The sequence below is a fragment of the Rutilus rutilus genome (genome assembly GCF_951802725.1).
Source record: "Rutilus rutilus genome assembly, chromosome: 4".
Lineage (NCBI taxonomy): Eukaryota > Metazoa > Chordata > Actinopteri > Cypriniformes > Leuciscidae > Rutilus > Rutilus rutilus.
This window is the reverse complement of record NC_140212.1, coordinates 2,890,313-2,906,499: the sequence shown is the minus strand read 5'-3', so window position 1 is coordinate 2,906,499 and position 16,187 is coordinate 2,890,313. Positions and strand designations below refer to the sequence as shown.

The 16,187-nt window shown below is 35.7% G+C and overlaps 1 protein-coding gene across 33 annotated transcripts in view; it reads right to left on the bottom strand.

Annotated features, from left to right (window-relative positions):
* The window catches only part of plekha5 (pleckstrin homology domain containing, family A member 5), a 167,133-nt gene that overhangs the window by 56,606 nt on the left and 94,340 nt on the right, over positions 1–16,187 (bottom strand). For all 33 annotated transcript variants that reach the window (XM_084407201.1, XM_084407208.1, XM_084407209.1 and 30 more), the window contains one exon: positions 2,320–2,403. In XM_084407201.1, coding sequence (XP_084263327.1) covers positions 2,320–2,403 — 84 coding nt within the window. The remainder of the gene's footprint in view (positions 1–2,319; positions 2,404–16,187) is intronic.

The following is a 16,187-nucleotide window of genomic DNA, read 5'->3' as shown; positions in this document are numbered from 1 at the left end:
ACTTGCGTGAGCATCATGTCCTGATCTCTGCTCTGAGATTTCACAAACGCACGCACACCTTAAAGTGCGACTTTCTCACGTTGTCGAAAACCGCTCTGAGCAAAAATAAGTGTAAATCTCATTAGCATCGACTAAAAAAAGCAAGATGGAGGTGATAATTGAAACAGGTAGAACACGGATCCTGCAATCAGCAAAGCAGAACGTGGATCTGAAACGAGCACTAACTTCTCTCATTAACTTCTATAGTTCACTCTGCTCTGAAAAACACTAAAAACAAGACAAGAAACAGCTTACTAAAGGACTAATTCACCCCAAAATGAAAGTGCTATCATCATTTACTCACCATCATGTTGTTTCAAACCTTATGATGTTCTTTCCTCCATAGAAAACAAAAAGAGATGTTTAGCAAAACGTTCATGCTTCCCCTGCAAACACTGAAAATTGGTGACACTTTACAATAAGGATTCAATAGTTAATGTATTAACTGACACGAACTTACACTGAGCGAAACATTTGTTACAGTATTTATTCATCTTTGTTAATGTTAGTTTATAAAAAATACAGTCGTTCATTGTCTGTTCATGTTAGCTCACAGTGCATCAGCTAATGTTGACAAATACAACTTGTGATGTTAATAATGCATTAGTAAATGTTGATATTAACATTAAGATTAATAAATGCTGTAGAAGTATTTCTCACTCTTAGCTAATGCTTACTAAAGTAGTTAATTAATGTTAACTAATGAAACCTTATTGTAACGTGTTACCCTGAAAATAAATGGATAAAAACACAATAAAAGACTTATTTTAGAACCATTTATATACTATTATTATTACTTTCATGTTGTAAAGTTAAGTATTTATTTCATTTTGAGTATTTATTTTAAATGTCTTTGTCATTTGTATTAGTTTCTTTAATATTAATATGTACATTACATACTTAGTTTTTAAATATGAATGTAGTTTTTTATATTTTATTTAGCTTTAACTTAAAGTTTTTCAAAATTCTAATTTTCACTTGTTCTTTTTTCCATTTATTTTTTTTAATCTAATAGTTAATGCATTTTATTTCTGATATATTTCAGCATTATTTCAATTGACAAAAATCATTTTTAACAGTTTTAGATTCATTTTTAGTCAACCGTAAGAACGCCGCCTGTAATATAGTGCGCACGGACTACTTTCACTGTGCTTTTTTGCCATTTCTTCTCTCATCTTTGGAGGTTGTAGATGTCAGTTGTATGAAAAACATCAGCTTTTGTGTTCCACCGACGAAAGAAAGTCAAACAGGTTTGAAACAACACAAGAGTGAACATTGTGCCGTACGCCTTCATCAGATTTGCATCTTTCCGTGGCAGATTCAGTCCCTGCCGTCGTCTTTTCAGGGCGAGAGGATTTGAAGTTTATCTACGGCGGCGTTTAGTCGGTATCTGCGAATGGAGACTGCGGAGATTAAACCCGTCGTTCTGTGGCGTACGCTGGGTAAACGGCGGCGGAGGGAAGCTGTTGACTTTGCTAGAGGACGCAGGAGAGAGATGAGGAGGAAGAAGAAAAGAGAAAGAGAGCAAGATAAAGACTAGAGATGTGTTTGACAGCTGGTTTGAGGGCATTCGGCTGAACACAATTATCAGGAGAGCAGCTCGCGCTGGACAGGAGAGGTGAGCTGTGAAGAGGAGGAGGAGGACGAGAGCGTTTTCCCAAGCCATGACTTCACTACCCGTCGGCTCCAGTCCAGTAAACACCACCCCGGATGGATCCATGCACGTAATCATTTTCTCAGCTCTTCATTAATCGCTGGCCTGTTAATTGGTAGTGGCTTTGTGTGAAAATGTGGGGGTGTGTTTACTATTTAGTGGCTCTTTCTTTTAAACCACATACACAAAGAGCAACACTGGTATCCATTAGCAGACGGCCTGAGAAAAGCAATGCTTTTGGATGAACCTCATAAAAAAAAAAACTTAAACTTTTGCACACACATATTTTTATGAGATTCGATCAACATGTACTCGTCAGCAGACTAATGGGATATAATAATGCCTTTTCATCCTGAGTGACTAAAAATTCTTGTCTCAAATTTAGTGCTTTTTCTCATTTTCATAATTCTTTATACTTCCAATTAACCAACATTCAATACACCCCTAAAAACAAAAAGCAAATGAACGTCCTTCTCCTCTGTGATACAACATTAGAGGAGTGCATTATCCAACACGATGAATGTGATTTTTGTGTGAACTTCAGACAAAGCGCTCTGTTTCTGACTCAATGCTGCAGGAAACTGTGGAGAGAGAGAGAGAGAGAGAGAGAGAAAGAAGTGACTCACTGTTCGTTGACGACAAAGATGCAGTTGTCTTGCGAAGGAACGCCTGTGACGGGATGCTTGCAGGTCACCTTTCGCTCATTGTGACTGTGGGAGAGAAAAGAAACAGAAATTGTGGGAATTAGAGACATGTAAGACTGCTGTTCACACTCTGACGCTCGATAAAGAGCCGTTTGATCATTTAAATTATTGATCTAGCGATGAGATTTACACGCTGGCCTGCTGGAAAAGATTACCGTCCGAATGTTGCTATGAGGGCGGAGAAAATTGTGGTATGGTTTGCAAACTGTATTTTTCAATCTGCTTATCTGTATTATTATGTTTTGCAAAGCAACTGGTGGACAGATGGAGGTTGTTTAAGCAAAGTCAAAATGTATCTTAAAAACTGAGGCGTCATCATGAGGAAATATTGGCTACTACTAGTATTTTTGGTTTACACCCTGAAGTTTAAAACACAAATAAAAATATTTAATAAAATATTAATAAAAATAAATAAATTTATAAAATAAAATATTCATAAAAATAATAAAAAAATTGATAAATGTGTATTATACTGTGATTAAAAAAAAAGAATAAAAAGAAAATTATATACACGTATATGTAATACATTTGAAATTCAAGTATTTATCATTAAAAATTATTAATACTGTGATATACAATTTGTCAAACTGCCCGTCAACAGTAACTATTTACAATATTTAAATAAATAAAATTATTTAAATAAAAATAAATAAATAATAATAAATAAATTATATATATATATATATATATATATATAAACACGATAGAAAATTATTTATATTGTGACAAAAAACAGGAATAAAAATATTATAAAAAATAAATGTGATAAATGACTCATACTGTAATTAAAATAAAATTATAAAAAGAAATTTAAAATATATATATTTTATGAAATCTCCAGTATATATCCAGTGTATTATATATGAATTGCTTGTTTTTTTTTGCTCAGTTGCAAGTCACTTTGGATACAAGCATCTGCTAAATGAATAAATAGTTATCATTATAACTATAACCCAAACTATAACCCAACTAGATTGAGCAAAATGGTCTAGCAGGATAAACGTCAATAAAGTTAAACCAGCTCTGACCAGTTACAACCCACGCAAAACCACAATCTACCTTCAGAGGTCCGAGTCAAACATGATGTAACCCAGATGAAAACTCAACAGAAGACATCTACCCAAAAATCTCCTCAGCAACATCCATCCTCCTGATTAAACACACTCTCACAGAAAACTACACACCTTGAGCGAGGGGTGGTGCAGAATTTCAACATGTCTCTCCCTCCGGGGGCCGCCAGTGGCTCTGTATCCCCTCAATCCTGTCTCTCTCTCTCTCTCCACTCCCGCTGTTCACCACCAACCCAAGCATGTAGTCACTGCTGCTGCCCTCCTCAGTCATACGCCCCGATCACAAGAGCATGGAGACAGACAGACCCCCCCCCCCCCCCCCTCCCTTCCTCCTCTCCACCCTCTTCCTCTCTGCCATGAGGCGCCGACGTCTCAATAAATACAATTACCACCGCAGTCACACGCAGACTGAGCCATGAGAGGACAGAGGAGGCCGTTCACACCAGAGAAAGGCCGTTTAGCAGTGATAAGCGCACACAACGGGCTCTTCTCTCACACGGAGGAGTCACAGGGCCGCTGGGTAACATGTGGACAGACTGCGGTATGCTGGTAAGAACATGTTTTGAGGCGAACGAATCAAGGTTGAGGACAACTTCACAAAACACTCACACACAGAGAGTTGGGGAGAGGCTCACACACATGCATAAAGCACATATTTTCCAAACAAATTTTGCATAACGGATGAGATGTGATTTTCTATTTAAGCGCCCCTCGAGACCTTTAAACAACCTGAGTTTGGAGCGATTTGGGCTACAAGCCTCAAGTCCGACCTAATCTGCACTTTGCAATGTAGTGTTGTCAAAAATATGGATTTTTCGATCGATACTGAAATATCTGAAACGCTTCCAATTCTCATTTTCTGCAGAACACACGATACCAGCTGCACTTTCTCGCTCTATCTCTCCAACAGCGAGTGGCACACGAACCCGCCTCTCCTCTCTCACTCATTTCTTTTGCTCCGGATGAATATTGTTGGTGTTACAGGGCTTGAATTTCGGCATGAGATTGTGCGCATTGCGCATCATTTTAGTGTGACCATAGTGCGCGCGCATAAAGCCGCCTCTCAGTACTGAATTTAGTTTTATGTTACGCTGCGTATTGCGCTTATAAACGGTCAAATACACACGAAATAATGTCAAAATAAGGACTTGGTGAGTATTCACGTAAACAAAGTCAGTAATGTTTTCAGTGACCGTAAACAGTTGAGAAAGAAAACACGTGTAACAGTATAATGGATCCGTGCGCCAAGTCTTAAAGTGACAGCAGCCTAATATACCTGCTGCCAAATTATGAAAATACATAAAAAAATATCTATATGGGAGTGGCTAATAACTTTGAAAAACTTTATATTTTGTAAACTATGTATATTTTATTGTATGTTTTAAATTGTAAAGCCTATTTTTTTCATTCAAATATTTATACAGTACCAGTCAAAAGTTTGGAAACGTTACTATTTTTAATGTTTTTGAAAGAAGTCTCTTATGCTCATCAAGCCTGCAGTTAAAAAAAAAAAAAAAAAAAAAAAAAAACGTAATATTATGAAATATTATTACAATTTAAAATAATGGTTCTTTTTTAATATACTTTAAAATGTCATTTATTTTTGTGATGCAAAGCTGAATTTTCATCAGCAAGTACTCCAGTCTTTGGTGTCTTATGATCCTTCAGAAATCATTCTAATATGCTGATTTATGATCAATGTTGGAAACAGTTGTGCTGCTTAATATTTTTTTTATAACCTGAGATACTTTTTTCAGGATTATTTGATGAATAAAAAGTTAAAAAGAACTGTATTTATTTAGAATAGAAATCTTTTGTATCAATATACACTACCGTTAAAAAGTTTGGGAACAATAACTATTTTTTTTTTTTAAGAAATTAGTACTTTAATTCAACAAGGATGCGTTAAATTGATAAAAGGTGATGGTAACGACTTATATTGTTAGAAATGTTTTTATTTTGAATAAATGCTGTTTTTATGAATTAATGCTGTTAACGTTTTACTCAATGAATCCTGAAAAAAGTATTCCAAAAAATATATATTAAACAGCACAACTGTTTCCATCATTGATAATAACTGAGTATCAAATCATCATATTAGAATGATTTCTGAAGGATCATAAGACACCAAAGACTGGAGTACTTGCTGATGAAAATTCAGCTTTGCATCACAAAAATAAATTACATTTTAAAATATATTAAAAAAGAGAACCATTATTTTAAATTGTAATAATATTTCATAATATTACTGTTTTTTTTTGTTTTTTTTTTAACTGCAGGCTTGATGAGCATAAGAGACTTCTTGCAAAAACATTAAAAATAGTAGTGTTTCCAAACTTTTGACTGGTACTGTACATCATGGTGATATTTGTTACACTGTCTTTATGCTAATGAAAATGTACATTTAAAAAAAAAAGATTTACATTAAATTTTAGTAGTATACATCTTTTTGCATTACGGTAATGACAATTTGGGAGTAAATATGCTTGTGTCAAGAAAATAATTTCTCAATGCAAAAAAACAAAACAAAATCAAAATCTTAAAGCAAAAAAAAAACAAAAAAACATATAATAAAAAATTCCACAGAGGTTGATGCCCACACTGAGCAATTGGATTTATGATGGATTGAAAAGCGGTTGTTAAAGTGATTGTCATCTTCCCAGAGTGAGTGTTGCCTTGGCAACAATAAATTAGCCAGTACACAGCAGAGAAACCATGAGCACGGTCGTCCCAAACGGTTTCAGCAACCAACGTTTGAGTCGATCATTTCGCTCTCAGTGGGTTTCAACTGAACAGATTTCGAGATGAGAAGCACAAAAGGACACAGAAGACCTAAGGATCTTGTCCAAGGTGAACGAGGGACAATCGATGCGTTACTGTTACTTAGACTTTAGGACAAACGCAGAGTTAAAAGCTTTCAAAAAGGAGATTAGATAAAGATTTTCAGTCATAGCCATGACAACATGAAGACGCATGATGATCAGATACTGGTAAAGGAAACACTATGCTTGAGCTCAGCCCTAGTTAACACTCCTCACTGAGTACATGTGACACGACACCATACATCATGTCACGTATAGACCGCTGCGGGGACGTCTTCATGCATACATGCATGGCTGACAGCAGATGGCATAAAAATAGCTCTGTCCGCCACTCAGAGGTGCGTTTGGGCGAGGAAGTCACACTTCACTTGGTTCTGTCACATGTGCAGATCACCCAGGGCTGGTCGACTCCTCCGCAAGGCCTGCAGGGACAGCAGGTGCGCTGGAGAACAGGTGGACACGTCCAGCTGTGGACGAGGTGTTCGTCCGCCCCTAAAACGGCCCCAAAGGCACGAACGAGAGAGACGACAGCGGATGATTGAGGAGCTGTCAAGAAAACACACATCTTCATGAATCTCCACAGCACGACGGCACTCTGAACGGCTTTTTTAAGGCGTGTTAAACACAGATTGATTTTCTTGACATTGAGGGACACATATTTTACAGATGGGTTTATAAACTACACACAGCTGCCACTTCAGTGTAACCGAGACAAGTAAAGACATGGTGAAAACACAAGTTATTATACCATTTATTTTCTTCGCACAACTATTTAATCTACTGTATTTACAAACTCTGCACATCTTTCGTATTCCCGGGTCAGTTTTTGAGTCCGTGGAATGTGAGCTTTACAGTAGAGCCACAGATTACTTCACAAAAAAGGTGTAAAAATTTATTTATATAAAAATAATTATGTGTATTTTGATAGTCTTAAGCAAAGGTTTTTTTTTTATTTTTTTTTTTACTAATTGCATTTACCTCTTCCGGGGTCAAAACTGACCCGAATGCGATAGGACAGTTTATGCACTAAAACATTTTAAGATCAACTGCAAAAATGAATAGAGACACTTGAAAATGATTTTAAGCAAAATAGTTGAAAGCCTATAAATACAAACACTTGTCACCTGACATTATTGCCAATTACTTTTGACCAATAGGTGACATTCTGAGTTTGAAAAAGTCGTTTTTTAAAAAGAAAATCTAAATGGCGTACAGGAAGTTTGGTCGACTATTGGTATTCATGTTCTCATGATCCAAGGAATCTATTAAGACCAGTTTCACTACAATAGACAAAATTAATCAAAAGCTATAAGCATTTTCTTTTTTTACCACAAGGTGGCGCTGTCTCGAATCTGGTGTCAATGACACTTACAGAGTATCATAACACATATGTCAATGTGTTTGTAAAATACAGCATTTTGCAACAAAATTTTAAATGGTCAATATGGGAAAACTTGGTATAGTTACAGTGCTATGCATAAGTTTAGACACCCATGCTAAAGTTGACTAAAAAGAGGAATAAAAAATCATCTTTTGGAAATTGAACTTAATGCCTTAATTTAAAAAATTAGGAAAAATCCAACCTTTAAGGACACCAATTTTCTTTGTGAATAAATAATGTATCGCAAATAAATAAATGTTCTTCCTTAAAATACATGGTGCATAAGTGAGTACACCCCTATGTTAAATTCCCATAGAGGCAGGCAGATTTTTATTTTTAAAGGCCAGTTACTTCATGGATCCAGGATACTATGCATCCTGATAAAGTTCCCTTGGCCTTTGAAATTAAAATAGCCCCACATCATCACATAGCCTTCGCCATACCTAGAGATTGGCATGGGGTACTTTCCATAAGATCATCTCTCAATGCAAATCAAACTAGCTATTAGGCTAACTGAAATAAAACCATGCCAATCTCTAGGTATAGTGAAGGGTGTGTGATGATGTGGGGCTATTTTAATTCCAAAGGCCAAGGGAACTTTATCAGGATGCATAGTATCCTAAAAAATAAATTTAAAAAATACCTAAAAATAAAAATCTGCCTGCCTCTATGGGAATTTAACATAGGGGTGTCCAAACTTATGCACCTTGTATTTTAAGGAAGAACATTTATTAATTTACGATACATTATTCATTCACAAAGAAAATTGGTGTCCTTAAAGGTTGGATTTTTCCTAATTTTTTAAATTAAGGCATTAAGTTCAATTTCCAAAAGATGATTTTTTATTCCTCTTTTTAGTCAACTTTAGCATGGGTGTCTAAACTTATGCATAGCACTGTATATAAAATCTTTTGTTTTTTGGCCATACCGTTCAGTAATAACTATTTTTCATATCTCATAACATGAATACGCTGCGGAGATACAGCCTCAGGTCCACTTTGCCGTGCTCTTCGTCAAATTTGTGAGTGGAAATGCTTGCTTTTGAACAGCTTGGACACAAATGAAGTGAACCTAGGCTTGTTTTTCTCTCACGCACTTCAAAGAGACGAGCACTTAATTTGATTAATGGGGTAAAACTAGTAATATTAGTAATGGAGAACGTAGAGCGGTTGATAGCTCATTTTCTGCTGGGTCACTGTGAAAGCCCACGGCGGCACAGGGGGAAATTGCTGAAAATCACAAGTGCCTGTTTGAAGCTTTCGCAGAGATATGCTCATGTGATCACTCGACGAACACGAGAGAAGTGCCTGTCCTCGCCACCGGCTACAGAGACGAGACTCAGAAAACAACACACCGCATTAAAGACGCGTCACTGTGAATGATAAGACTGGAGTGATGGATGCTGTGGAAATGATAGGACACATTCACTTAATTCCCTGTTGCACTTACTAAGAGCGGGTGCGGATTTGATAGCAATCAGTGATGTCGGGGGAAATCCAGTAATGATTATTTTATTGGAATAAAATCAAGAAGCATTTTCCACTGTTCCTTTACTCTGACGGCAAACAAGCACATTACAAATCACTCTAATTGGTTGTAAACACAATTTGTCAAAGCATAAGCCACAGGCTAAGAGAGAGAAGAGCGATCATGACAGGAAGTGATAATGCTTTTAAAAGGGAAGCACATGTAGGGAGAATCAATATAAAGTGGGCAACAAGATAGAAATGGTTTCTGTACACACACAAGCAGCTTTTAAGACGATACTGTACATCACTGACAAAATAATCTGACTTTGCATGTGTATTCAAAATAACATTTATATACTGTACATATTTTTTGCAGTATGCATACTGTGTGCAATCTGCATGGCATACTCAGGGTTCCCACACTCCGGTTAACTTCAAATTCAAGGACTTTCCAGGTCCAAAACCCTCAAATTCAAGGGCTTAATGTGGGGACACATTTCAAGTGAGAGCAAGGTTACATCGTGTTACCCTTTGTAAGATACACTACCGTTCAAAAGTTTGGGGTCAGTAAGATTTTTAATGTTTTTAAAAGAAGTCTCTTCTGCTCACTAAGGCTGCATTTATTTAAAAAAAAAAAAAAAAGTAATATTGTGAAATATTATGACAATTTAAGTTTTCTATTTTAATATTTTTTAAACTGTAATTTATTCCTGTGATCAAAGCTGAATGTTCAGCATCATTACTCCAGTCATCAGTGTCACATGATCCTTCAGAAATCACTCTAATATGCTGATTTGATGCTCAAGAAACATTTATGATTATTATCAGTGTTGAAAACAGTTTTTTCATGATGCTATGATGAATAGAAAGTTCCAAAGAACAGCATTTATCTGAAACCTAAAGCTTTTGTAACATTAAACACAACCGTTCAAGAGTTTGGGGTCAGTAAGAATTATAATTTTATTTTCGGGGGAAATAAATAAAACAAATCAATACTTTTATTCATCAAGGATGAGTTAAACTGATCAACAGTTACAGTAAAGACATTTATAATGTTAGAAAATTTTTTATTTTAAATAAATGCTGTTCTTTTGAACTTTCTATTCATCAAAGAATTTTGAAAAAGAATTGTACACGACAGTTTTCAACATTGAAAATAATAATGAATTTTTTTTAGCATCAAATCATCATATCAGAATGATTTCTGAAGGATCATGTGACACTGAAGACTGGAGTAATGATGATAAATGCAGCTTTGATCATATGAATAAATTACACTTTACTGTATATTCACATAGAAAACAGCTGTTTTAAATTGTAATAATATTTCACAATATTACTGTTTTTGTTTGTATTTTTAATCAAATAAATGCAGCCTTGGTGAGCAGAAGAGACTTCTTTTAAAAACATTAAAAATCTTACTGACCCCAAACTTTTGAACGGTAGTGTACATCGTTACAGTTTTGCGCGTGTGAACATGGCAACGTACAACACAAAGTACCTTAAATGCGCATAACTAACATAAATCAAGCAAGCTAGTGTGCATAGGCCACGAAGTGTAGGCGAAATAACATTAGCGGACCGGAGGGTATATATATAAATAATGAAGCACTTTCAAGGACCTGCATGTTTATTTTCAAGAACTTTCCAGGGCCTTGAAATCTTTTTTTTCAGATTCACAAACTTTCAAGGAATATCAAGGACCCGAGGGAACCCAGCATACTCTACGACCCACCATAACCATTTCACACTAACATTATTTTGACATCATTTGCCAACAGTCAAGAGATTTTTATTCAAAAAATAGTTAGAAAAGTATAATAGCCACATTTAACCCTATAAAGCCGCGAACTTCAAAGTGCTCAAAATGATCAACACGACAAAAAATATAAAGTAAAGAAAACGAATGATATAATAACTAAGTTTTTATATTATTAGTAATATTTCAAGATAAACATTTACTGGACTGAAGCAATGCAGGTTCACTTGATTATCATTGTTTTAGAAAAATCAAATTCAAATGTGAGTATCAAATATGATCATCAGGCTTTTGAGGAGGGATTATTAGTTCATCATTGTATTGCATTGCATTAAATGTTTTGATCATAAATCTAAGCACTTAAATATCATTTTTATACAAGATATTATTGGGTGACTCCGGATATTTATATGCATTTTATGTCATTAGTCTGCCATGCTGTTATAAAGATCTCAGTGAGTTACATAAGCAGATTTTATCTTACTTTTCGGCCATATAAATATCAGCTTCTGCAGCATATTAATAAAATAAATGCAGAATAAAATATGAGCTCCATTTTCTCACTATGTAATATAATAAATATGCACTATATAAAACTATCTGAGCAATAAAAGCCTGATGTATCAAGACACTTAGTCTATATATCATCTAAAGATTCATAAACTACTTTAAAAAATATATATACATATATTTTACAGACTTATTTCATGTCATACTTATACTAGAGTATAACGAATACTGTGTGCACTTAAAACAAAATGCAGTGTATAGTTTACTGAGTAAAATTACACGAGAGAGAGAGAGTCCGCCCAGCCATTATGATCATTAAATGTCTATACAGTCTCAAAACACTGAATAAAAGGTGGCTATAATTGACGTGACCCAGTTGCTAAATTTAGCTTCACATTCTCTGAAAGGTTCTTCAGGAAATAAACAATGTTTTCAATGTTTAGTGTTCCTCTGGGCGTTCGAAAGCTCAGGGAGAAAATGGACAATGAAGCATTTGCTCCCAGTGGAGCGTCTGCCATTCACACAGACGACCTTTCTGAAAGGCCAGCATGCCCTCGCGCCCTCCCGTTGCCCTCGCTGCTTTCACACCAGTCCGTGCACAGCTTTCTGCAAAGACCGTTCCTTGACGTGCACACACGCTGATGACTGAGAGATTTTGAGTTTTTGGTGATGTGGCATGATGGATCATCATGTACGCTGTGGTGATTTTCCAAGACAAAACACATGGGAAATGCTGATTATACTCAAATTATAGTGTACAGGTGAAACTCGAAAAATGTGAATATCGTGCAAAAGATCACTTAATTCAGTAATTCAACTTAAAACGTGAAACTAATATATTATATATTATAATTTTGATGATTATGGCTTACAGCTTATGAAATTTTTTTCATAAACTGTAAGCCATAATCAAAATTATAACAAATAAAGGCTTGAAATGTCTCACTTTGCATGTAATGAGTCTATATAATATATTAGTTTCACCTTTTAAGTTGAATTACTGAAATAAATGAACTTTTGCACGATATTCTAATTTTTCGAGATTCACCTGTAAATGCCAAAACCAAATTTCTAAAAAATTAATAAATTTTCAATGTCAAAAGCTAGCTATTTTACTTCAGTAATATGTGACCCTGGATCACAAAACCAGTCACGAGTCGCACGGGTATATTCGTGGCAATAGCCAACAATACACTGTATGGGTCCAAATTATCGTAAATTATTACGATATTAAGTAAAGATCATGTTCCATGAAGATATTTTGTAAATTTCCTACCGTAAATATATAAAACATGTATTTTTGTGAGTGAATGAAGCACAATCGTGAACATAAATGCACAACTTTAAAGGAGATTTTCTCAATGTTTAGATTTTTTTGCACCCTCAGATTCCAGATGTTCAAATAGTTGCATCTCGGCCAAATATCGTCCTATCCTAACAAACCATACATCAATGGAAAGCTTATTTATTCAGATTACAGATGACCCATCTGTAATCTGAACCCATTGGGACCCATGACCCAAAAAACTGACCCATGTGACTGGTTTTGTGGTCCAGGGTCACATATGGTGTAATTCTCAATGAAACTGGATATTCAACAAGAAAAAGCAAAAACTTAGGATAGGACTTGGTTTTTTTCCAATTGGAATTGGCTGAATTATGAAAAGTGGGTATTCCATACTAGAATAGAGCCAGATTTGAATGCAAGTATGCTAAAACAATGGCTTAAAAGCTATTGGTTAACGTTATCCAATATATTGCATTGCTTGACAAGAACGCTTTTACATTCCAATTAAAATCATGAAGACACACATGTTATTTGTATTTGAAATACCGTGCGATATTGTTAACAATAAGATAGGGAACACATTTGCACTTTACAAGACAAGCTATCTGAAGCACATGTCTAAAAAACATGCTTCTCCCTAGTTCTCAAACACTATATACAGTAGAAGATAAATGACATTTATATGAGTATATGAATGTATGAATAAAATGAGCCGCTTCTGCCAGTCTTAAAGCTAATGATGCATTTCAGTTTAGATGAATCATCTCTGAATGAATGAATCTCTCTCCAGCATCATCTGATCTGAAAGCCCAACACATAATTAGTAAAATGACTCAATGAAAAGAGTGATATATGCCACACATGTCAGGCTGTACTCGTTCATTGTAAAGCGTTCATAATGCCGCGCTGTTTGGAAGAGATACCGACCCGCTGCAAATGTCAAACGTTTGATAAAATCTTAATTTAAAAGTCTCTGAAGAACAACCAGTGGCGAATAAAACGTTCATGGCATTCACATCTAAGAAACATCACACGCTTGGGTGCAGTTTAAGAAAAAATGTCTAAAAAGCGGCAAATCCTGGACAGGCTTATCTTATTAAGAAAAAGGGCCAATATAAGCCGCCCATGTAGAATCTAACTGAAGCCGTTTCAACTGTGCAAATGGAAAGAAAGAGCAAATCCTCTCATTTGTTACTTAATCAGGGAGTAATTCCTTCGAGAAGTTTGATTCCAGAATAAGTGATTGTATATTTCATAAGCGGGTTAACAAAGGAGAATTTGGGAGGTCACAGCACAGATTGGTTGTGGCAAAAGAGCAATCGGCACTTATTAAGGCATGTATCATGCAATTACTCAAGTCAATGTTTATGTAAATGGTCCAAAAGAAGGCAGAGGATCTCAGACGTCCATTGTGTAGTTCACTTGTCTAGAGTACGTAAGATGCTCCAGTTTCCAGTTTACTTACACATCAAAGCATCGAACAGCGGAAGAAGTAAATTGAGTCCTATATGCGTTTAATTGAGGCGGATAATTGTTTTTAGCCGATAAGACGACGTGCATAAACTACAATGGAAACACATTTACCAAATAAATCCCTCGATGGGCAACAAAAACTCACATGACATTGCCTCAAATGAGGATGTGATTGGATAACTGGACTAACCAGCGGACCAATTGCATTGCACAGCATCTCAAATGTTGGTTTGGTCACATTCTGAAATGCCTGAATCAAAGTGGTTGGGTATAATTACCTCAAAGAAGTGTCTCACATGATCGCGTTCACAAACACCTCTGAACGCAAGATAACATGAGCCTTTATTTCTTTTTATCTACACGCTCTGAGGCTCTGAGCTAGGAAAAAAGAGCCACAAGTGACCAATTTGTTCTCTTGACCACATGAGATGGAAACAGAGCTTTATTTGGAAATGTTTTATGCGATAATCCAACTTTGGATGGAAAAATAGCGAGTGAAACACTTTTCACTTACCCAGTGGTACTCTCAATGCACTTGTGTTGAGGGTTTTCATAAAACCTCCATTGTCATTGGCATCACAATATCAAGTCAAGTCACCTTTGTTTATTTAGTGCTTTATACAATAGAGATTTTCTTTTAAAGCAGCTTTACAGGGATAAACAGAAAAATAATGATTCAATGACGCAAACAGAGTTCAAATCTGCGGTTAAGCAGCTCTAAAAAGAAAAAAAGTGGAGGTCAGTTCAGTGTTGATTCAGTTTCATTCAATAACTGCGTAAAGATCATCAAATGTGAAACGAGTTCAATTCAGCTAAAAAGCAGCTCTGTAGAAAACAGTCTTCATCAGCTCAGTTCGGTTCTTATCAAATAGTCTCAGTACAGTCCAATCGATGATACTGCATAATGTTAAGTGTAACCAAAGAAACCCAAACTCCATCGGTGACAAAGTTCTCCTCTGGCCAAGCGAACCAACAAGGCGCGGTTATGATTCCAGACATAAGTCATATTGTAAATGGATATCATTCAGAAAAGATGTCAAGTCAAGTCACTTTTTTTTAAATAGCGCTTTACACAACACAGGTAGATTCAAAGCAGCTTTACAGTGATCAACAGGACAATAATGCTTCAATGATGCAACAGTTCAACTCTGCTGTTAAGCAGCTCTAAAAAGAAAAAAAGTGCCATTTTTCAGCTGAAAAATCAGATTTTTTAATTAATCATAACTAACATTTATTTTTCTTGCAGGAACCACATTCATATGCTTTTGAATTTTTTATGTTTCCAAACCCTTTGGCGAAAACTCGTGACTTTGAGTGTGTGAGTGTATAAATAACAGATAGGGGAAATGAAACTAGACATATGTCTAGGTTTGAAAACTTGTGATAAACCTTGTGATTAACAATGAAGTAATCATTAAAACAGAGTTTGCTTCTACCTAGTAACAGAAGGGTTTGTCTATGAAGAACCAATCAAATTGTAGGGAAATTATGTAATGTATCATTGTCATTTTCGCCATGCTCCTATTCTATAAAAACTGTTGTATTCCTGTTTGCTGGTGGGATTCTCTCTGAAATTTGTCTGAGATCCTCCGGCCGTGATTAAAGCTTCTTCATGGAGGAGATCTCAGAGAACTGCTCGAGAACTCTCCCGGCCGTGATTAAAGCATTTGAAGGACATTTGCTGAAGTCTGTCTGGTTATTTTTGCTGCGCAGCAAGATAGTTAGGGGAACAAGTTAGGGATTACTAACTCTGCCGACGTCGACTGTAGATGCGCTAGAGTATAAATATTATTGAATGAGGATTGTGGACTGTAGACAAGACCCATAGAAACTAAATGTCAACTGTAGACGTTCGAGGATGTCGACTGTAGACGAGACCCAGGTAGACTTAGGTCAGGTGCGAAATAAATGAAAAATCTACCACAGTATCATTCAGACACTGCTGTCATTTTCAGTGTTATAATATGAAACATTAGATTAAAAATAATGCCTGAAAGTGAAGGACGTATGTCTATAAT